Here is a 22883-nt window from a genome sequence, read left to right on the forward strand (position 1 = left end):
ACTGTGAATTGTGCAAGACTGTTGAATCACAGATCTGTACTTCTGAAACAAATAACGCAACATATTTTAAGAAAAAAGAAAAAGAAGAAGATAACAGGAGAGGAAGAAAAGGGGAGTATGTCAGAGGGGGAGACGAACCATGAGAGATGATGGACTCTGAAAAACAAACTGAGGGTTCTAGAGGGGAGGGGGGGAGGGGGATGGGTTATCCTGGTGATGGGTATTGAGGAGGGCACGTTCTGCATGGAGCACTGGGTGTTATGAACAAACAATGAATCATGGAACACTGCACCAAAAACTAGTGATGTAATATATGGTGATTAACATAACAATAAAAAATAAAAAAAAAAAGATGCTCTCTCTCCATCTTCCTCTGCTCCTTCCCCCCCCCAAAAATTAAGAAAGAAACAAACTCGGAGGAAAAGAGGAAACAGAGATAATACAGAGACCAGATGAAAACTTAAAAAAAAAAAAACTTTAATAGCTTTAGAGAACTAAAAGAAGATACTGCATTTTTGAAACAAAGAGATTATTAAAAGGTTATAATAAGAGAATATAAGAGTCCTAGAAATTAAAAATAAAATTCAAGATTAGTAGTGTTGAAAGAGTTAAGGAAATTTTTTTAGGCAGGGAGGTGAGGAGAAGACAAGGAGCTTGGGATAAGAGAGGAAAGATACAAAATAGAGGTCCAGTCCAGGAGGTTCAACATGCAAATAATTGGAATTCCATAAAAAGAGAAGAGAAAAAATGTAATGGTAGGAAATTATCAACAGAATAATGCAAAGAAAGTTTGTGTAACTGAAGGAAATTAGTTTCCAGATTGAAAGGATTCTTCTTAGTATCCTATAATAATTGAAAAATAATTCATACAAGCACACATCATTGTGAAAAATCAGAAACCCCAGAGAATATCCTAAAAGCTTTCAGAGAGGAGAAACAAACAAAATTCTCATACAATTAATCAAGAACTATAATAGCAAATGACTTCCCAGGAAATACTTTAAATAAGACTAAAACAATACCTTCAAAATTTAGGGGTGGGGGATGATTTCAGTATAGAATTCTATACCCAGCAAAACTATCATGTAAGTGTGATGGTAGAATAATAACATTTTCATACAGGCAAAGACTCAAAAAATTATTTCCTGTGCACTCCTACTTAATGAGCAGTGGAGGATGCCATTTACCAAAGTTATGTACTTTCAAAGAAATAGGGAATTTAGCATAGGAGAGAAGTAAAGGGAGTTGCCAGGACAACTGAGCAGCTGATCTAAAAGCCACCTCCAGATTGGAGTAGCTTTCGCTTTTGCTTTTTTTTTTTTTTTAAGTGGGCTCCGTGGCGGTGCTTGAACTCACAACCCTGAAATCAAGATCTGAGCTGAGATCAAGAGTCAGATGCTTAACTGATTGAGCTACCCAGCCCCCCGCTGCCCCCGAGTAGTTTGTTTTTTGTTTTGTTTTGTTTTGTTTTTCACAAAGGCACAGTCAGCTTTCCAGGCCATGCTTGCCTTCAAGATATGTGTTCATGATGACCCTTTTCTTTGTCTTTTTCCTGAAAGGAATGCCTTTCTCATTTGTCTGGCTCTAATTTGCACTAACAGTACCTGAGTAAGTGAGCAGTGAGGCCTGGTTGTCACAAAAGTCTAAGAATCAAATACTGGAAGATTGAAACAAAGTATTAACAAGGGAAATAAAAGAAAGAAATGGATTAGGGAATATGGAGGTTAAGGGAGTTAGAATTGAGAGGAGCTGATGTCTGAATATGGTGAGTAAGAGAGAAGGACATGTCTACGGATATCTCCCAGATTCCTTTTATGAGACACTGGACTAATGATAGTGTCATTAAATGGAGATAAGGACATAGCAGGAGGCATTGATTCAAAGTAAAAATGAGTTCAGCTTTGGATAGGGGGATTTGAAGAATAGTTGACTCTTGAACAGCAGAGGTTTGAACTGTGTAGATCCACTTATATATGGATTTTTTTTTTGATAAGTACGGTATGGAAAATGTATTTTGTCTTCTTGATGAATTTCTAATAACATTTTTGTTTCTGTAGTTTCCTTTATAAGAAGCCAGTATAGGGGGGCGCCTGGGTGGCTCAGTTGGTTAAGCGACTGCCTTCGGCTCAGGTCATGATCCTGGAGTCCCGGGATCAAGTCCCACATCGGGCTCCCTGCTCAGCAGGGTGTCTGCTTCTCCCTCTGACCCTCTTCCCTCTCGTGCTCTCTATCTTTCATTCTCTCTCTCTCAAATAAATAAAAATAAAATCTTTAAAAAAAAAAAAAAAGCCAGTATAGGGGCACCTGGGTGGCTCGGTCATTAAGCATCTGCCTTCGGCTCAGGTCATGATCCCAGGTCCCGGGATCGAGCCCCACATTGGACTCCCTGCTCCGCGGCGGGCCTGTTCTCCCTCTCTCTCTGCCTCTGCTTGTGTTCCCTCTCTCGCTGTGTCTCTCTCTTAAATAAAATCTTAAAAAATAAATAAAATTAAATAAATAAATAAAATCTTTAAAAAAATGCAGCTAGTATATAATGTATATAACATACAAAATATGTGTTAATTGACTGTTATCAGTAGGGCTTCTGGTCAACCGTAAGCTCTTAGTAATTAAGTTTCTAAGGAGTCAAAAGTTATATGCAGATTTTTGACTGCACGGGGTTGGCACCCTAGCTCCTGTGTTGCTCGAGGGGCAGCTGTATATCTAGATGGACAGGTCCTAGAACTGAAGCCCAGGGTAGAGGCTCATTCATTGGTTCAGTACTCTTTTTTATCTGTTGGGAATATAGAGATAAGTAAGACTTCCTTCCCTGGAAAAGTTCATAGTCTATTGGGGAGACAAATATGTAAGTAAAAAAAATTATAATGGCAGTGTGATGATTGTAGCTATTTGAATCTGGGCTAGATATAGTGATAGCTCAGAGGAGGGAGTGATTTGCCTTGTCTGGGTTGGAGGTTGATGGTCAGTAAATATTCCTGGAGGACTGAGCCGAAAAGGAATTTGACTAGGAGACAAGGGAAGAGAGAATATTGCATTTAGAAAAGTATGTACTGTATATGTTATTCAAGATACCAAAAATAGTTTACTATTTGTGCATGAGTTACAAAAGAGAAAAGAAAACTGAAGAGATAGACAAGTATCACCTAAGGAATTTGGAGTTTTTGCTGAACCAGTGAGAAGCAACTGAGGTGGTTGAAAAGAGTCAAGGAAGATACTGGGATTCACCACTTGTTGCTTCCAAAGAGAATTTTGGTCCTTCCTAGAGCCCACTGAGAAAGAGCATCGCCCCTAACTTCCTCTTCCTAAAGTAAGGTTATAGTTCTTTTATTAGGATTTTAATTGTTAACAGTGATGAGGAAATAAATGAGTAAAATGTCTCCTTTGTGCTCACCATTTTGGGTTTTTTTACATAAGCCCTTTAGAGCAGTGATTCTCAACACCGTCCATTGCAGCACCCTTCTTATATATTTATTTATTTATTTAATATTTGAGAGAGAGAGAACGAGCATGACCTGAGGGAGGGGCAGAGGCAGAGGGAGAAGCAGACTCCCTGCTGAGCGGGGAGCTGATGTGGGGCTCCATCCCAGGACTCCGGGATCATGACCTGAGCGAAAGGCAGATGCTTAACCGACTGAATCATCCAGGTGCCCCCATTGCAACACCCTTCTTAAAAAAACTTCTTAGTGCTCCATTTACTATCTGAAATGAAATTCCTATAGGTATCATAACCCACCTGTGTGGGCTGATTATTTTGTAACTCTAATACACTTAAATTTTTATTTATTTATTTATTTATTTTTTTAAAGATTTTATTTATTTATTTGAGAGAGAGAGAATGAGAGATAGAGAGCACGAGAGGGAAGAGGGTCAGAGGGAGAAGCAGACTCCCTGCTGAGCAGGGAGCCCGATGTGGGACTCGATCCCGGGACTCCAGGATCATGACCTGAGCCGAAGGCAGTCGCTTAACCAACTGAGCCACCCAGGCGCCCCTAAATTTTTATTTTTGTTCCATGGACTTTAGAGAGCATCCCTTGACTCTACCATGTGATATGATATTAGTGCTCCTACGCTTTCTCTCACCTGTCCTCTCCCTATTTCCCATACTCCCCATATTTCCCTGCTGCAACTTTATATTGTCAAGATTGACAATATTTACTTTCTGTAAATTAGTTGAAAACTAATGAGTAGCATTTATAGGATAAGATTATATAAATGTTCACAGCAGAGCCAAGCAGTATATTGGGATCCTAGAACTTTCTCTACACATGCAATATCACAACCTCTGTGCCACTTGAAAGGAGAATGTTTCTAGTATTCTAGTATTCTATTTTCTTTTCCTGCATCGAATTCTCTAGAATCATACCGCATTTAGTGGGTAAACTGACATTTAATTACATATTGAGAAAGGTCAGAAGTAGTGATACAGTTACATAGTAGACACTCAATAAATGAATGACCTGCATGACACTATTAGGGAGAAAAAGGTGAGAGGAAAGTGATGGAAAGCACAAGAAAGAGAACAATTTCAAAATAATAAGGGTGCATTCCAAATGGCCAACTTTCTGAGAATTGAACTGTTTTTGAATAACTTATGTCCCTCAATTCAGATCCAAAGATAATATTGCTGCTGCTGAAGCTTGGGCTTTGTACTGTAACCAGAGTTTATTAATTGTCCTATTTCATTGAGGAAAAAATGCAAAGCAGACAGAACACTGGAGTAACTAGCTGGAAGTATTCCACAACTTTATGGGAAGCAGCTTTCCAAATGATTCGTGTGGAGCCAAACTCTTGGTCTCGCCAAAATAGCACTATCGTGTGCCTTGATGGTACGTTAAAGAAGAGATTTTCCCCCAATTTACTTGTTAAGATTTACAGCCTTTCTGCCTCCTGAAAACAGAGCATTGATTTCTTTAATATCAAAAAATAATTTCCTAAAATAGATTGCTAACGACTGCTTTCAGTTATTTATTTAAGGAGAATTGTGCCAAATACTGCTTGTATGGTTTCCTGTAAAAGACTGAATTAATTTTATAATTTCATAACTAATGTTATTCCTATTCTGTAGGAATATGCTTCTAATGTGACTGGTCATTACCACATCTTATTTTGAGATCTCTCAAAACATTTTCACTTTATAAATAAGATATTAAAACATTGATCATATGAAAGAGCAGAAGAACATCCCTTATTAGGAGACCAAATGATACTTTACTAAACACCAGAGAAATTAAAAGTTGCAGCTTAAATCGACCCCATCCAATATTTGGTAGAGGAAATAGAACTATACAAGGAGTCTGGTTTTTAAAGTTCCACCAGCCCATTATGGTCATTGTGGAATATTTGAATGCCCCCCAGAAAAGGAAGACAAAGAAAGAAGACTACATGATCATTATTACCAGTTTATGTAGTTCATCCCACTCTTTTTATGTTTTTAATTTATGGATCATATTCGAATCAATTTTTTCATTCAATATTGACATTTTTCATGTTATCATAAACATAGTTTTTAATGGCTACCTATTAATGTATCAGGTATACTACTATAATATACTTAACCACTTTACCATTATTGAATATTTAGGTGGTTTGTGGTGGGTTTTTTTTATTTCAGTGTAAATTATGCATGATAATCTTTGCATATAGTGTTTTGTGATTTTAGTCGTATTTCCTAGGATGCAAGCTTCTAGGGGTAAAATGTTATAAATATTTTTTTTAATTTTATTTAATTATTTATTTGAGAGAGAGAGAGAGAGGGAATGAGTGAGCTGGGGGAGGGGCAGGGAGAAGGACAAGCAGATTCCATGCTGAGCGGCAGCTTGGAGCCTGGCAAGGGGCTTGATCTCACAACCCTGAGATCATGATCTGAGCCAAAATCAAGAGTCGGCCGCCTAATCGAGAGAGCCATCCCAGCGCCCCCAAATGTTAAAAATATTTTAAAGGCTCATTGTTCAAACTGTATTCCGAACGTCATACCAATTTACACTATTACTAGCATCTTAACTGCCCAAATGATAAAACAGAACTTTAAAAATATTTCACTAGGGTTGTTTGGGTTTATATGTTGAGATGGTCCAGAAAACCATTAAAAATTAAAAGAGAATATGTAGAGATAAAGCATTTGGCTGACTGTGTACATATTTTAGTAAAGCCTCAATGTTAAGCCTGAAGCCATTATTCATACTCATAATGTCTTAGACATGGGAAAATACTTCTTATTTTTGCAACATAAAAGAAGTATGATGACAGTGACAAAACTGAATGGCTAGCCAGACGTGCTGATTTGGAAGATAGAGTGCAGATTTGAACATTATACTCAGTCTCCATTTAAAAGTCTAAACGTTTTTCTCTCTGAATTTGGGAGTTTGCTGTATTTAGAGATACTTTTATAAAATTAGAAAATAATAGCAAGTTTGAAATTGCTAAAATGCATGCCACTACTGTCAGAAGTTGCAAGTACATTTATCTTTATTAAGCTATTAGTTTGATTATATTTTCTGTGATAATAAAGGTTGTGTTGTAATTTAAAAGTTAATGTTTAATTTATTTAGGTAATTGAAATACCAGTTTTTTTGGAATCCTTCGGTATTATGACTTTTGCTTATGGGAAATTTATTAGCTTTTCATGTTTACTAAATATAAATCTGTACTTGTTTTCTGCTGTTCAAAAATGAAACAAACCTTAGTAAAATTTTGGATCAGTATCATCTTAATAACTTGCTTATTGACAGAGAACCTCTACATAAGTCATTTTAAAAGCAAGTTATTCAGTATATTCCCATTTGTGACACTGAAAAGCCTCCTTGTTTTAAGTTCTTGGAAGAAAAGTTTTTTTTTTAAGAAAGAACAGATAGGGGCGCCTGGGTGACTCAGTTGGTTAGGCGACTACCTTCAGTTCAGGTCATGATCCCAGGGTCCTGGGATTGTGTCCCACATCGGGCTCCCTGCTCAGCGGAGAGTCTGCTTCTCCCTCTTCCTCTGCAGGTCACTCCCCCTGCTTGTGCTCTCTCTTTCTCTCTGGCAAATAAATAAACAAAATCTTAAAAAAAAAAAAACACACAATTTTAACTATAATATTAAGGAGGGATGCTAAAATTGAACAATGATGTTCCTTTAATCTCATGCTTTAGTGTCTCATGCTTCTGGAGACTTGGTTCACATACACGTAATATTCAGCAAACTTACCTTCTCAGTGTCAAATTATATAGAAGCTAACATTTAGACAATTTTTCTGGTTTAATATATATATACCAAGGCTTTGGAATGTCAAATTTAAGGAATTGTGCTCCTATATAATATTATCAATTATGTTTAGAAAATTAAGACAAACTAGTAAAGATTTATTGATTAAAATAATTATTAATTTTTGTGTTGACATTCACTTTAGAATATATATATTTGGAAAAAAGAATTTTGGCATTTCACAAAGGAGGAAAAAATTCCAGTTCTTCGTTTTGTAACTCTGCTTTTTAATTTTTATGTTCTAAAATGTATCCAAAATCTACCCCTGTAAGATTATTGTAGGAGTCTTTCATTGTTAAAGTATAAAGGTTCCTACTAATAATCAAATTATATATCCCAAAATCAAAACTAAATTGTCTTTGTTCACTGGGTTTAGCAGTATATAAATACACTTAAAAAAAATACCTGTGTCATCCAACTCTGAAATAGATTAAAGTTAATAATTTAAATTTTGCAATTAAAAATGTTAAAATTTTTGTTCTTAATTAGTATTTTAGTAATTTTATATTTTCAACATTTCAGTTTTCTTTCCAACTTTGTAGGTATAACATGTAAAGGCCATAAACACTTTTTAAATGCTTAACTTTACAAACCTGGTGGTTTTTGTATACAAAAGTACAGAGGAGCTTTTTGTTAAGTTAGTGACAATTTAAAGAAAACCCGTGTATTTCTTGAGAGAATATATTAAGACTTGCTTTAAAAAATGATGACCATATCTTGGACTCAATAGGAAAAGTGTGTTGCTGTACCAAGCCTTAGCATCTGCTAGTCTGCTGCTTTTTAGTGTAAGTACTGTAAGGTTACACACTTTTCAGACTATAGGATTACATAAATGTTTTTACTTCTCATTTTTACTGGTGGCGTCATTAGTTAGAACATGAAGCTATACAGGCTAAGGACAAATTGTGTTCTTTTATGAGCCATTTAATTTTCATCTTTTCTGTGCCTGCATTTCTTAAATATCTGGAATGAAAATGTAATGCCATACTCATGATGAAAAAATAAAGTGTATGCCCTACTAATTATGAGGTAAGGAAAAATGAATGTCTCTGAAAGTATGATACAGCTTTCATACTTTATCTAACTTTATATATGCAGTTTTCAGAGACTATTGCCGGTGAAAGCTTGCTTTTGGATAGTGTAGTGTGCAAGTACTGTTGAGGGAGAAGTGGGGTTGTTCTTGAGTGATCAGTGCATTTGAACTACTGCAGCCTGGGTGGTAAGTAGATAACCTTGCAATTTGTTAAGCTCTACTTATTCTATGACTCTATCCTTACAGACCGTAAGTCTCCAAAAGTTTCCCCCAGCAGTGGTTACTTCTGCTCTAAATTTAATGTAACCATCCAATAGCTATAAGATAGTAGTGGAATAGCTTTCTTACCTTTAGGGCTTGGCACCCAAATAGTTTTGTGTAAAAGTAAGAATTATAATCTCTCTCAACAGCTGTGACATCTTATGAAGATCTTGGACTCTTTGCATTTGGATTACCCGGAAAGGTAAAAATTTTTTTTCCTCCTTACTGTCTCCAAAATCCAGAGACATTTTTTTTTTCCTTCCATTTCTAGTTAAAAGAGACAGGTATATCTAAGAGAACGAAGTTAGGGGACTAAAAGGAAACTAAAGTGAAGAAAGACAGAATGATGGGAACAGGAAGGCAAAGAGAAGAAATCTCTCTATATGCCCTTCTGGAAAATGCATCAATAAATTTAATTTGACACTTAAATCTATTAGTGTTTTTCACCCTAATGAAGGAGAGCAGGGACTTGAACAATTTTAAAGCTGTAACAATGGCCTGTTTTAAGTTTTTTTTAATTAATTTTGATTATAGGGGTGCCTGGGTGGCTCATTCATTAAGTGTCTGCCTTCAGCTCAGGTCATGATCCCCAGGTCCTGGGATTGAGCCCCATGTCAGGCTCCCTGCTCCACAGGAAGCCTTCTTCTCCCTCTCTCACTCCCCCTGCTTGTGTTCCCTCTCTCGCTGTGTCTCTCTCTGTCAAATAAATAAATAAAATCTTTTTTTAAAAGTTGATTATATTAACTGAGTAAATCCTCATAAAGATAGGAAAAGAAAGAAGCATAGAATTAAGATTTTAGCATGACTGTTTACAAAACTGGTAATTAGAAGATTATATCACTTAAGAGTTGAACAGTGCTAAAAGATGATCAAGCTATTCCCTCATTTATAGGTGAGGAAATTAAGGCCCAGAGAAATGAAGAGGCCTATATGTGCACAGTTACTTAAAGCCAGTATTACATTGTAGAACTTCCAACTCTAAATCAACTGCTTTTCCTCCTCAGAATAATAGAAATGACAACAATATTTATTGGGCATTCGTTTGTGATAGGCATATTAAACTAAATTGAGAGGTAGAGGAAACCGCGTCTTCCTCCACAGTTAATCAGGAGTTAAATATTTTTGTGAGTACTGTTGTACTTTATTTCTGAAGATCTGTCATACTTTTAAAACCCATTTTCATGTTGGTTTCAATTAGGACTTTTTCTTTCATTTGTAAATCTGTTGTTTGTGTTTTGTGTTTGTTTTTAATCTTAAAGATAGCCAAACCAACTTCTAAGAAGTGAGTCTGGGAGGAAAAAGATATAGCTGCATGATAGGGGAAAACCTATATTTACATTCAAATTAACTTTGTTTTTAAAGTATAAAAAGAATATTTAAATCATGCTGTGTAGCCTCATGGTTTTAACCTTGTCTTAATAACCTGAAACTTGAACAAAATGGAGACTATGTTACTCACAGGTAAAGGGTTTTGTTAATCATCCTGATAACAGTTTCTCTTTCCTGCGGACAGGGATGTTTCGTATAATTGTGATCAGTTTCCTGTTTCCAGTTTAACCAAGGAAGAAGAAAATGTTCTTTATATGTATAAGAAAACTCTCAAATTAATTCCATATGATCTATAAATAGGACTCTAAGCATCATCACTGTTATTTCACACTAGTATTTCCTGCATTCCTTGAAAAGCAGCAGAATCTAAAAGAATTGAGAGTCCCCTTTCCCTTCTAAAACTCTAGAATAGTTGCACTATCATTAATGTAGGCACTCAGTTCTTAGGAGGCAGGTACACAGAGGATACTTTAAATGAGGAGTTGCTGTTTGTTTGCCTTTTTTATACTTCCTCTCCACTTCCACAATTGGGTTGATACTTTCCTATTTCCAGGGCACCTGGGTGGCTCAGTCGGTTAGGTGTCTGCCTTCAGCTCAGGTCATGATCCCAGGATTCTGGGATCGAGCCCCTGCATTGGGCTCCCTGCTCAGCGGGGAGCCTGCTTCTCCCTCTCCCTCTGCTGCTCCCACTGCTTGTTCTCTCTCTCTCTGTGTCAAATAAATAAAATATTTTAAAAAAAGAAACTTTCCTATTTCCTTCTTGCCAGATATGATGCGGATATGGATAGGACATAATAAGATAACATTGTTCTGAGAATTAAAGAAATATTTTTAAATTTGTTGAACTCTTTAAGAAAGATTTTTAAAATTGTCTATAATTTATCTACTCACCAAACAAATATTTATTGAGTAAATACCATGTGCCATTCATTATAGTAGGCACTGGAGGCATAGATAGGTAGGTAAACATACTGACTTTGTAGATCTTAAGTGCTTAAATTCAGTACTTAAGATGGAAAGATAGTCATGAATAAGTTGATCTTACTGTTTTTTGCAATATATTAGTAGAAATCAGAATTTCATCTATGATAGCAGTAGCTATCAATTGTATATAAAAGTGTGCAAAAGTTCAAAATAGTCTTCACAAATAACTATGACATTTTGTAACTAATTTTTAAAAGAGTTGACATGCAAAGTTTCTTCTGAAAAAGTTAGAATGGCAACTACTCCATCATTAGCCCTACTCTGCAGACCCCAAGACCTCTAGTGTTTCCAGGATAGGCAAATGATGTGCCACTGATGGAATTCCTAGTAGAGGGGAGTCTGAGAGGTGATCTGTTCCCAGTCCATGAACTGAATGATCCTAGATAGCTAGGCCACTCCAAAATCCACTGGCAGTGCAGATCCACCAAGACTTATGTGATTGAAGTAGAATATCTAGTCATTTCCTTTGAGTACATCTGATTACCAATGGATAAGGTGTCTTGAGTTTCCCAGGAAGCTCATCCGAATCACAAACCAGCAAACCTACAAGCTGAACTTAGTCCTTAGGCATATTTGGTTTGGCCTACATTTTCTTATTTTTAACTGATTGCCAACTAAGAGTTATGAAATTTTGAAAGAATTCAGTTTCTGACTTTCCTTGAAAAATTAATGAAATGTAGAAGATAGAGCTACATTGGATCCACATTCTCACATGCCAGCAGCTGGCCGGAGCTGAGCGGCAGGTGCCCCATTTTGAAAGGGGAGGAGTTCTCCAATAGACTACAGTCTTTACGACCTTCTTCTTTCTTACACTAAGCCCACTCCATATTCTTGAGTTTGAAATAGTTTGCTTAAAATTTCAGATCTGAGAATATGTGGGCTCTAGAGTTTTCTGCTCTAGACTTTACTAATTCCTGGGACAGGATGTTCAAAAGCTTGTTTTTTGCCATGCTAACACACTCAGGAGACTGTAATTTCCTTCTGTGCAAAACAGCATCCTCACAGCACACCTCAAGCTGTAGCAGTCGACCTACTAAAGCAATGCCTCATTCTACCTCCTAAAGCGGTGAAAAAGGGAGAATGAGACCAGATAGATTTAATTGCAATTTTTTGCTACTTTGATAATCACCAATTACTAGTTTTTAACACTTTTAACTGTTTAAAATGACTGCCAAGAAAATTTTCAAAAGCATTCTTTATAGGAATTATGGAACTATTAAAAAAGGGCTTTTTTTTTTTTAAAGATTTTATTTATTTATTTGAGAGAGAGAGAATGGGAGATAGAGAGCACATGAGGGGGGGAGGGTCAGAGGGAGAAGCAGACTCCCCGCTGAGCAGGGAGCCCGATGTGGGACTCGATCCCAGGACTCCAGGATCATGACTTGAGCCGAAGGCAGTCGCTTAACCAACTGAGCCACCCAGGCGCCCTAAAAAAGGGCTTTTTATGTGATGATCATTAGTTTTATGTATTACAAATGGCTGACAGTGTATTCTTTTCAATTTCTCTTCACTTCTGCATCTGTTTTTTAGTAATGGTTATTGGATTTTAGTAAAATACTGATCCTTTTATTTCTTCTTTCATCTTGTGAATACATTTGTTCTTTTATAGGTGGCAGTAGCAGGCACCATCCTAATTCAGAATATTGGAGGTAAGAAACTGAAAGTGCACTGCTTATGCATAAATGTGATGGCAGTGATTTCTTCCTTTTGTTTATTGCCTTACTACAAATCTAGCTGGGAACTGCACACATAGGTATCTTCAGAAACCTTCAGCGTTGTCCTCATTACTCTTTTTTTTTTAATATCCTTTTTATTGCAGTCCTTGTAAGACAGTAGCTTCTAAATTTAGTTTCAGGGAAATCCTTGATTTCAATCTTGTTATTAGGTCTGCAATACACCTCTAGAGCACTGGCTTTCTGTACTTGTGATAGTGGTAAGGTACAGTTTGGAAAAACTCTCCAGGTGATTCTAAAATATTTCCCCTCTCCTTTTGTCCTAATTATGGCATTGGCATATACTGCTTCAGAGGGAGTGATGTTTCCTGGGCTGTGAACAATCTGGTATAGATAAGCAGTGTCCTCTTATAACCAAGAGATTTAAAATGACAAGGTAGTTTAAAAAATAAATGAACCTGGGGCGCCTGGGTGGCTCAGTTGGTTAAGCGTCTGACTTCAGATTTTCGCTCAGGTCATGATCTCAGGGTCATGAGATTGAGCCCTGCATTGGTCTGTGTGCTGGGTGTGGAGTCTGCTTAAGATTCTCCCCCTCCCTCTGCACCCCTACCCTCTCTAAAAAATAAATAAATAAACAAACAAACAAACCTGAAAGAAATAAGAACCGTTCTCACATTTATCTTGTATCTTGTTTTCACTAAAAAAGATCCCAATATCTAGAACCATGTAGAAACAAAAATTACTGTTAATTATAGACAGTTACTAACTAAATGTATTAAACATTTAAATCCAAAATATGGGAGTCATGTTTGTATACGTTGTAAGGAAGTTATATAGTGCTGGGGCGCTTGGATGGCTCAGTCGTTAAGCATCTGCCTTCAGCTCAGGTCATGATCCAAGGGTCCTGGGATCGAGCCCCGCAGCATCGGGCTCCCTGCTCCGTGGGAAGCCTGCTTCTCCCTCTCCCACTCCCCCAGTTTGTGTTCCTTCTCTCGCTTTGTCTCTCTCTGTCAAATAAATAAATAAAATCTTTAAAAAAAAAAGAGAGTATATAGTGCTGAACAAGGTCTTAATTTTCTTTTACCATTTACTGGAGGACTAAATAAATGCTATTAGGTTAAAGGAAAACACACGGGGAAGGTTGACATGCATTTTGGACCTTACACAAGGTTGTATGGTCAGAGGAAATTTTAATCTTATTTCTTATGTGTAACAGTTCAAAATAATTTAAAGATGACAGCTTTAATAAAGTTCAATTCTGATACTCGAGATCTCAGCTATTTTACTTTTAAGTATTATTCAACCAAATTCCATCTTTAATGGGTTTCTTGGTCAAGGAAAAAATTAACGTTCCAACAATAAATTATACTTACTATTGTTTTGGGAATCCTGAACATTCATGTTTAATTCTTTGAGTGTTCATGGAAAAAAGAGAAGAGTGCTTTCGTGGATGTCATACCAAATAATCTCCTTCTAACATACACTACTTCATCTTCACACTAGAAGCCAGTAAGCCGTCTCTTCCTTTATGAATTTGTATAATGCCACGATCTGCTTTAGAATAATTTATCTTATTTTAGCAAATATAATTGCTTAAGTGTGCACTTGTAATGTCTAATACAAGTGTATATATATGTTTTTAAAGATTGTATTATTTATTTGCGAGAGTGGGAGAGAGAGCACAGGCAGGGGGAGCAGTAGAGTGGGGGGAGCAGCAGAGGGAGGGAGAAGCAGGTTCCCCCCCAGCAGGGGGCCTGATGGGAGAGCTCGATCTCAGGACCCTGGGACCATGATCTGAGCCGAAGGCAGACGCTTAACCCATGAGACACCCAGGCGCCCCTAATACGAGTGTACATTTTAATATTTTCAGTCCGTCATTATTCTATCTTATTACTAAGAACCATCACATTTTGTTTAGATTAAGTTGAACTCTTTGAAATTTTATGTAGAATTTTTTTTTTTTAAGATTTATTCATTTGAGAGAGAGCGCTAGCGTGCGCATGAACAAATGAGAGGAGCAGAGGGAGAAGCAGACTCTCCACTGAGCAGGCATCCCGACTTGGGGCTGATCCCAGGACCTGAGATCATGACCTGAGCCGAATATATAGTGTGTATGTGTGTCTGTGTGTGTATGAATATATATATATATATATATATATATATATATATATATCTGTATATATATATATATGAATATATATCTATATGAATATATATATATGAAAAAATATAGTATTTTCAATCCAGGAATTTGGATCCAAATGTGTGACCCTGCCAAAATGCCCGCTGTTGTATTCTTGGTATCCTTTACTCTGGTCCCTTCCTTGTTCTCTAATCTTGTATCTATTATTGTACATGATCTAATTTAGCACTTTTTATTAGACTGAAGCTATTTCTGTATACTTTTCTCCCCTACTCTCTTGTAAGCTCTTCCAGGGCAAGGACTAGGTCTCATTTCTTTTTGTACTCCCAGAACCTAGCACAATACCTAGGGCTTGATAAACCTTTGTTGAACTGAACAGAGTTGAATATGATTTGTATGAGCTATGTCCAAGTACTTTTTAATATTCTACATATATTTATCAAGAAAGAGAAAAAGGAACGGCTAGACTGATCACTAGCTTTAAATATTTGGAAAGCTGAACACAAAATTTTAAAAAAAGTTCTAGAAAAAGAATGTCCTAGAAAGGATTCCTGCATCTGGTAGAAGGTAAATCATCAATTCTCTCAACTCTAAGTATGTTGATGTGCTTGTTTGCTTTATATTATTATAATCTTTTTTAAGAAAAAGTGACTTAATGTCCCTGGGTGGCGTTGTTGGTTAAGTGACCAAGTCTTGGTTTCTGCTCAGGCCATGATCTCATGGGTTGTGAGATTGAGCCCCATGGGGAGTCCCTCTCCCTCTGCCCCTACCGCCATGTGTGTGCGCACTATCCCTCAGTCCCTCCCTTTCTGTCTCTCTCTTTCTCAAATAAATGTCTTTAAAAAAAAGAAAAATTGACTTAGAAACAGTCACAGTGATTTTTAATGTCCCTCAAATTCAGAAAAGCTGATACTGTTTCATTTTTAAAGTAATGTCCTCATGATTTTCTTCATATTGGCTAAAAGTTTATTTATTGAGTCCACTAAGTAATAACTGAAACATATTTTCAGAGCTGTCTTCTATTATCTTAGCCAGATATGCACAGATCATTCCTTTATTATAATAGAAGTAGAAGCTTGCTCTTGTGAGCAGAACACTGGGTTGGAAGTCAGGTACCTTGAATTCTGTCTCCTCCTGTCTGTGCCACCGGATAGCCACGTATCTTGGGGAAACCCCTCCCTCCCTCTCTTGGCTTCAGTTTCCTCTTAGCTAAATTGCTGTGGGAGTGGGATGGATAACAGGGACTTAAGGTCCCTTCTTACCCCAAATTCTAATTCTAACTTGGCACTTTGGGAGGCATGTTAACTCCTTCAGAGTATTGAAATATTTTTATTACAGGTGGTTCAGTAGGAGGGTTATACTTGGTTCAAAAGATGGTGTGGTCTTTTCTTAGGTAATTTCACAAATCAGCCACTGTTGCCCTAAAAGCTTTCATGGATGCTGTTCTTTGTCAGAAAAGGGGAGTCTCAGTTTTTCAAACTTCCCTTTATGGCAGCTGCTGAGCCTCTGGGGTTAAAGTTTAGGGACTCGAGCCTTAAGAAAGAGATTTTTGATTGATATAAGTTGATCCTGTGGAAGTCCTGAACACTTACTAGGCCACGTATGCTTGAGAAGCAGCAGCATACTGATTTGGGAGGCTCTTGATTATGTTGTGCATATGACTTATATAATGTTATTTCTTCAAAATGAATTTTGCCTTTTTTCTTAATTAGAAACATGTTGGATATTTATAAGATGATATGAAGTGTATAGCATCACATTGAATTTTTATACTTCTTACATGCCCATCTGCATGTAATCTGGTTCTGATACCATTTTCTGAAAGATAGAATGATTGTTATTAGTATAAATGGCCTGAGTTTTTGCCCTGATTGGTTAGAACTGAAAAATGGATATAATAGATCCTATCTAGGTCAAACATTCTACTAGACACTTTAATTGTACTTACTTTTTTTTTTTTTTTGAGAGAGAGAGAGAGAGCAAGCAAGCAGGGAGGGGCAGAGGGAGAGAGAGAATTTTAAGCAGGCTCCAGGTCCAGCACGGAGCCTGCCACAGGACTCGATCTCACAACCCTGAGATCATGACCTGAGCTGAAATCAAGTTGGATGCTTAACCAACTAAGCCATCCAGGCGCCCCTGTACTTAAAACTCTTCAACAGAGATGATGTTTTCCTCATTTTACAGAGGAAGAAGTCAGTGCATAGAGGGGATAAATAACTTACCTTTACCCCTTAATAAAGCTGGGACTCAATTTTGCTGTTTACTTCTAAAGCCTTTATCCTTCTGCTGTGATACAGTAAGTGTGTGAAAACCTGTGAAAAGATTAAATGTTGTGGATTTTTTAAACTCACTGGGGATAGAAACTATGTGTTTTTATTCGTTTCCCTAACTTGACCTAATTTCTGGTAGAGGAGCTCAATAAATAATAATTTGTTGAATTTTAAAATCTCTACTTAAAAGTCTAAGATTTTGCCTCAAAGAGACAATTTTATATACTATATAAATGATAGAAAGACTTGAAAACTCATAGAATGATTTGTAGATTGGAATTACATAGTTTTAAAAGGCTGAAAGTATTGAGGAGAGTTCGATCTTATGTAAAATAGAATATAAATGTTTTGAAATCTGTTTTCAGGTTAAGTAATCATGTCTTAGATTAATGCTTCCTAACTCTTCTGTTCTTTGTAACATTTAAACATTTTCAGTTTTCGGGCGCCTGGGTGGCTCAGTTGGTTAAGCGACTGCCTTCGGCTCAGGTCATGATCCTGGAGTCCCGGGATCGAGTCCCACATCGGGCTCCCTGCTTGGTAGGGCGTCTGCTTCTCCCTCTGACCCTCTTCCCTCTCGTGCTCTCTATCTCTCATTCTCTCTCTCTCTCAAATAAATAAATAAAATCTTTAAAAAAAAAAAAAACAAAAAACATTTTCAGTTTTCTTAGGATTCTATGCCCCTGATGGAATCTATGAGAAAAATGGAACAGAGACCTTTCAAAATGATCATGAATTGCTCTCGATCAGTATCTGTTACATGGATGTTTCAGTGAAGACCCAGTTATTCCCTATATCTCCTTATTACATAAATTAAGTAATTTGCTCATTCATTTATGTTCTTAGTACCTAGTACGTAGTAGGCATTTAGTAAGTAATCCTTGTAGGAAGAAAGGAAGGAATAAGAGAAGGAGAGAGAGAGAAGGAAAAGCCAAGCAACCTGGCTTGGTGCTTCTTTAGGAGGAAGGGAATTGATCAGCTGGGAAGAGGAGACCGTGGAATATATTAGTGAGTATATAATTTCTTTAGGAAAGAATTTACTGTCAGAACTTACAGGAAACCTTTTTTTCCCCCAGCATCAATGAAGCACTAAGTATTAGTCACAAGGCATTGATGTAGTCTACAAATTGATGGCAAAGATATAGTGTCTTTGAATAATCTCTAAACTTTATGATAAAAAAAAATGTGACTCACTAAAGTTAGCACTCTTATCCTAAGCTTATGGAAACCTTTGTCTTTGGAATTTGTAGAGCCCTCTAGCAAGTATTTTACTACTTACAAGCAATTCCTGATCTCTTCCCCACAATCATGAATTAGGGGACTGAAATAAGTCCTAGTGATAGCCCCCGGCTGCCCATTTCCCGGGGCGCTGGAGTGGCATTTGCTGAGAGTCATTGCTGCTGGGACACAAAGTCAGAAAAGAAACATCTGGAAATTTTAATATTTAATGCTATTACAGGCAAGACAACTCTGGCTTAGGGTTTGAATTTGGTAGGCTACTAACAAAAGGAGTAAGTGCCCTAGTAGCAAGTAAGTGTACGTAGTTTCCATGTGGTTCCTCTAGCTGTGTCGCATTATGAGATTCTTTTCCTAAAAACCAAAGTAAGTAGTTAGTTTCACATTCATCTGAACTCTTGAGATAGACCACTTAGTAGGCTGAAATATTCTCAGAAACCAAACCGTAAACCCCAGATCATTTTTAGTCAGACCAGAGAAAGTCCTGTGAACTAGAAGTGCACAATAAAGTGAAGTTAATTGATGTTTCTTCTGGTTTTGTATCCCACTCATCTCAAAGTGTGGAAAGGTGAGTGGCTCTGAGGAGTAAGTTAAATCCTTACTTTGCTCTTTATAAAATATGAAGGACCACTATCGATAGCATATTAGTTCTTTAAAGCCCCATTTCCTTAAAGGAGATTAAAGATCGAATCACTGATACATATTGTGAAAGTAGAGCCCTGAACATTAGTAGTCTTACTGGAACTTCCTGAAATTGCTAGAATGATCCAGATTTTCCAGTCTGGCACAGATCCTATAAACCTTACTCCAGCAGTCTTGATTAACACCTCAGTTTGGAAAACTTAAGTTTTAAGAGAAACTCTGCTCTGCAGCCCTTTTTTGTACTCAAGCAGCACAACTTCTAAATCTCATAATCAGAAAGGTATAAATAAGATCATTTTCAGTTGAGAACTATAAAAATTTCAAATTCTCAGTCTTTTTAAAATTCATGATTTAGTATCAGATAAATTAGGAACTATTTGGTTTTATTTTCTGCCCCCCCCCCTTTTTTTATAGGATAGTGAAGTCATTTTAGATGTTTTATAGTTTGTGCTGTCCCCTGGGAGACTGGGATTGGGCGTGCTGTTACAACGCCATCTGCTGGTCAGCTCATCTGTAGACATACTATAGCTTCTTTGAGCCTGTAACAGGACTGTCCAGAAATTCTAGAAAGCATGGCTTTAATATAGGAAAGATATAGGAAATTTGGAAGGAGTTTTTTTTTTTTTCCCCACAAGTACTTCCTTTGATAAAATTTACTGGCAACATGTTGCTTTAAAAAGGTTTTGAGGGGTGCCTGGGTGGCTCAGTTAAAGGTCTGCCTTCAGCTCAGGTCATGATCCCAGGGTCCTGGGATTGAGCCCCACATCCGGCTCCCTGCTCAGCGGGAAGCCTGCTTCTCCCTCTCCCTCTGCCTGCCGCTCCCCCTGCTTGTGCTCTCTCTCTCTCTCTGTGTCAAATAAATAAATAAAATCTTTTTAAAAATTTTAGAAAAGGTTTTGAAGTACTATATTTCTTAGTAATAATTTTTTAAATTACTTATTGAGTATAGTTGACACACAGTGTTACATTAGTTTCCGGTGTACAACTTATTGATTTGACATGTTTATACATTATGCTCTGTTCACCTCAAGCATAGCTGCCATCTGTCCTGTTACATTGCTATTACAGTATCTTCCACTGTATTCATTATGCTGTACTGTTTATTCCTGTGACTTATTGAAGTTTATTTTAGGATTTCAGAATAGTAAATATTCTGCTCCCATTGTGTTCAGATTTAAGATCTTATAAATGATAAAGATAAATATTTTCATAGGGCTATGGGGAAAATTTTCCTCTATATATTTTGATTTCCATTTATGAGCAAATTAAGGAAATGACATTTTTGGGGGTTTTAGAAAAAGAGATTGTGTTGTGTACTATTTTGAGTGGGGACAGAACTTTCACTGGCATTTGAACATTTAGGAGGAACACCAGGTTAATAAGATGTGTTGAATAGAATAAACCTGTTGCTATCCATGACTAAAAACATGTTTGAAGTAAAATTGAATCTCTCAGACGGAAAGGCAAACTTATTATTTCCTCCCATAGTACATCTGTTTAGGGCTGGCTGACTAATCCTTTAAGAAGTTGCTGAACTTCTTCCAAGTGCTGAAAACCTAAATCTGTTTTTAAAATAGCTGTATGTAATCTTATCTTCATACGTGTATTTTAAGAGTTTAACAAAAAGGATAATTATTTTTGCAAACTAATGATTTCTTAGGCCCAGACTCCAAATGAGACTTTATATATTTTTAAGGAGTCCTGGGAAAAATAGTCCATAAGAGTGCAGGGTTTTTGGGAAGAGGGACTGGTTTTATGTTTTAATTTTTTTACATTTCATTTTGGTGTTACTATCTCAAATATGTGAGAGTAGGAAGCTCTTTCCTCTGAATTACAATAATAGTTGCAGATGCGTTAGAATCATAGTGGTAGATGCAGTAGAGGCCCTCAGTAAACTCCTTAGCTTATCTGAGGAATCTTGAACTAATAACTTCACCAAACCAGCTATAAAGCTGAAATAAATTACATTGAAAATACATGTCAAAGTGAAATGAACATAGTGTTTTTAAGACTTCTCATTAATTTCTTTGACCTTAACTATTGAATTCAGCATCTGTAAGCAATTTGTTATTTAAATGCCTATGAAAAAAGAAAAAAATAATTCTAGGGAGTGGTCCTTTTGACAGACTTCCCTTATTTTTCTTTGCTGTGGTGATTTCTTCTTCACTTTGCTCCTGCACTTTTCCCTAGTAGTTAATAGGGCAAATTTTTCAAGCCAGACTGGCTGTTTCTACCATCACTACCTTGGGCAAGTTACTTCTTCATGCATCCATTTCTAAATCTGTGAAATAAATACCTACCTCACAGTTTTGTGGTAAAGGTTAATTGAGAAAATAGCTTGCAAATCACTTAGAATACTGTGAAGCATGGAATAGGCATCCAGAACCTCAAAATGTTCACTGTTCTCGTGGTTCTTTTCTCACAGGGCCCTTTCCCCTTTTCTGTTGTTTCTGACATCTCTCCCTTCAACCTCCATGTTCCCAGCTCATGTGCTTCTCTTCTATGATTAGATCAACCAATATTAATACCTTACTACTAGCTATTGCCTAATCAAATTTTACCCTATTTTAGTCATTTCTTAGTATAAACAGTTGCTTTTCCACATGGTTTTCAAAGAATACTTTCAATTTCTGTGTTTTGATTAGATTGACAGATTTTTTTTTTTAATCTCCTTCCCAGGTCAGTTTCCATTAAATGAGTTCTATTCGTTATGTTTAAAAAGAAGGCAAGAAAATACTTATTTAGTTAATGTGGTAAAACTAAATGATTTGCAATGGCTTGAATACCTGTCTTCAAGGTATGTCTTCTAGCACCAATTCTGGCTTGCTAGTGTAGGGGCCAGAATCACTTAACCATAACCATGGCTAAAATGGATAACCCTGTTACAGCTATTAATTTAGACTACAACATGGTGTGTCTTGTATTAGGAGTCTATGGTATGTATTGTTGTCAGCAAAAAATCATTTACAAATTCTTGCTTATGACCTGTCTCTAAGATAAGTCTTTAAACACTTCCTTATGCCATTAATAGAAGACGTGCGACAAGAGGTGTGGCAGGCAGCTGTTTGATCTAGTGAAACTTTTGGTTAAAAACCATGGATATATGAGCCTTACTATTGATATTATATCTTTAAAACTTTTCTATTTTATTTTATTGAGCTAACTGTCCTTTCATGTAAATCTAAGATGTATTTCCTAAGTTACTGTATATTTGGTAATCTCTTTTGTTTCTTCTCTGTATTATACATAATATTTTAAGGTGCTAGTCCTTGCATGGAAGTTTACTTGTGGTTAAGAAAAAATAATTAAGACAGTGAAAAGGATAGTGTCTTTCTTTGTTTTACTTACTTAATCAGTGGGGCTTTTCCTCATCAGGAGCTGTGTGGTTTTGTAGCTCTTAAAACAAACACCAGCATTCCCTAAGAAAGAAGCAGTATTTTGCCTGTTTTATTATATCGTGTATGCTGAGATCTCTTTTTGAGAGAGAAACATATGTTTGGTGAGTTCATGTTTCTTGAAATATACATGGCTCTTCAGACTGGACTCTAATGAAATAGGACTCCCATTTGAAAACCAAAGAGTTAAGGCTACAACAGAGGATAAAAGTGATCAAATGATTAGCCAGGGGCTAATAGAAATTCTGGGAAGAATGACAGATTGTATATTAGAAAGAAATACGATATCATATTCATTGAAGCTTTTACAACTAAAGATCTAAAAGAAATAATAGAAAATTACTGAACGAGATGAATGTCTGAAACTTTAGAAATGCATGTGGTGTTGGATTAATCCAAGCAAGAAAGACTGATGGGCAGATAATAAATTACATTGTATAGGAAGTCTGCATTCCTTGTGTTCAAGGTACTTTTGCCTCCTTTTTTTTCCTTGCAAGATACATTTAAACAGCTCTAGGCCAGTTTCAGAAAATTCAGCTCATGATTTTCATTATACCATATGTGTATGATTCTTTGGGATAGATAAAGTATTATAAACAAAGACCCCAAATCCTTGAGTGGAGGAGGTTAATCTAAACCTTCCTTCTGTTCTGTGCCAAATTGATAGCATTTTTCCTTTTG

General features: G+C 36.6%; 1 protein-coding gene across 9 annotated transcripts in view; it reads left to right on the forward strand.

Moving 5' to 3' along the window:
- The window catches only part of SLC38A6 (solute carrier family 38 member 6), a 75457-nt gene that overhangs the window by 9989 nt on the left and 42585 nt on the right, over window positions 1-22883 (forward strand). For all 9 annotated transcript variants that reach the window (XR_012379008.1, XR_012379006.1, XR_012379007.1 and 6 more), the window contains exons 4-5: window positions 8683-8735; window positions 12456-12495. Coding sequence is in view for 6 of the 9 variants with exons in the window: in XM_025869924.2 (XP_025725709.1) it covers window positions 8683-8735; window positions 12456-12495 (93 nt within the window). In the remaining 3 variants the exon portion in view is untranslated. The remainder of the gene's footprint in view (window positions 1-8682; window positions 8736-12455; window positions 12496-22883) is intronic.

This window comes from Callorhinus ursinus, unplaced genomic scaffold (genome assembly GCF_003265705.2).
Source record: "Callorhinus ursinus isolate GAN/ISIS: 27379988/994484 unplaced genomic scaffold, GSC_fseal_2.0 scaffold8, whole genome shotgun sequence".
Taxonomy (NCBI): domain Eukaryota; kingdom Metazoa; phylum Chordata; class Mammalia; order Carnivora; family Otariidae; genus Callorhinus; species Callorhinus ursinus.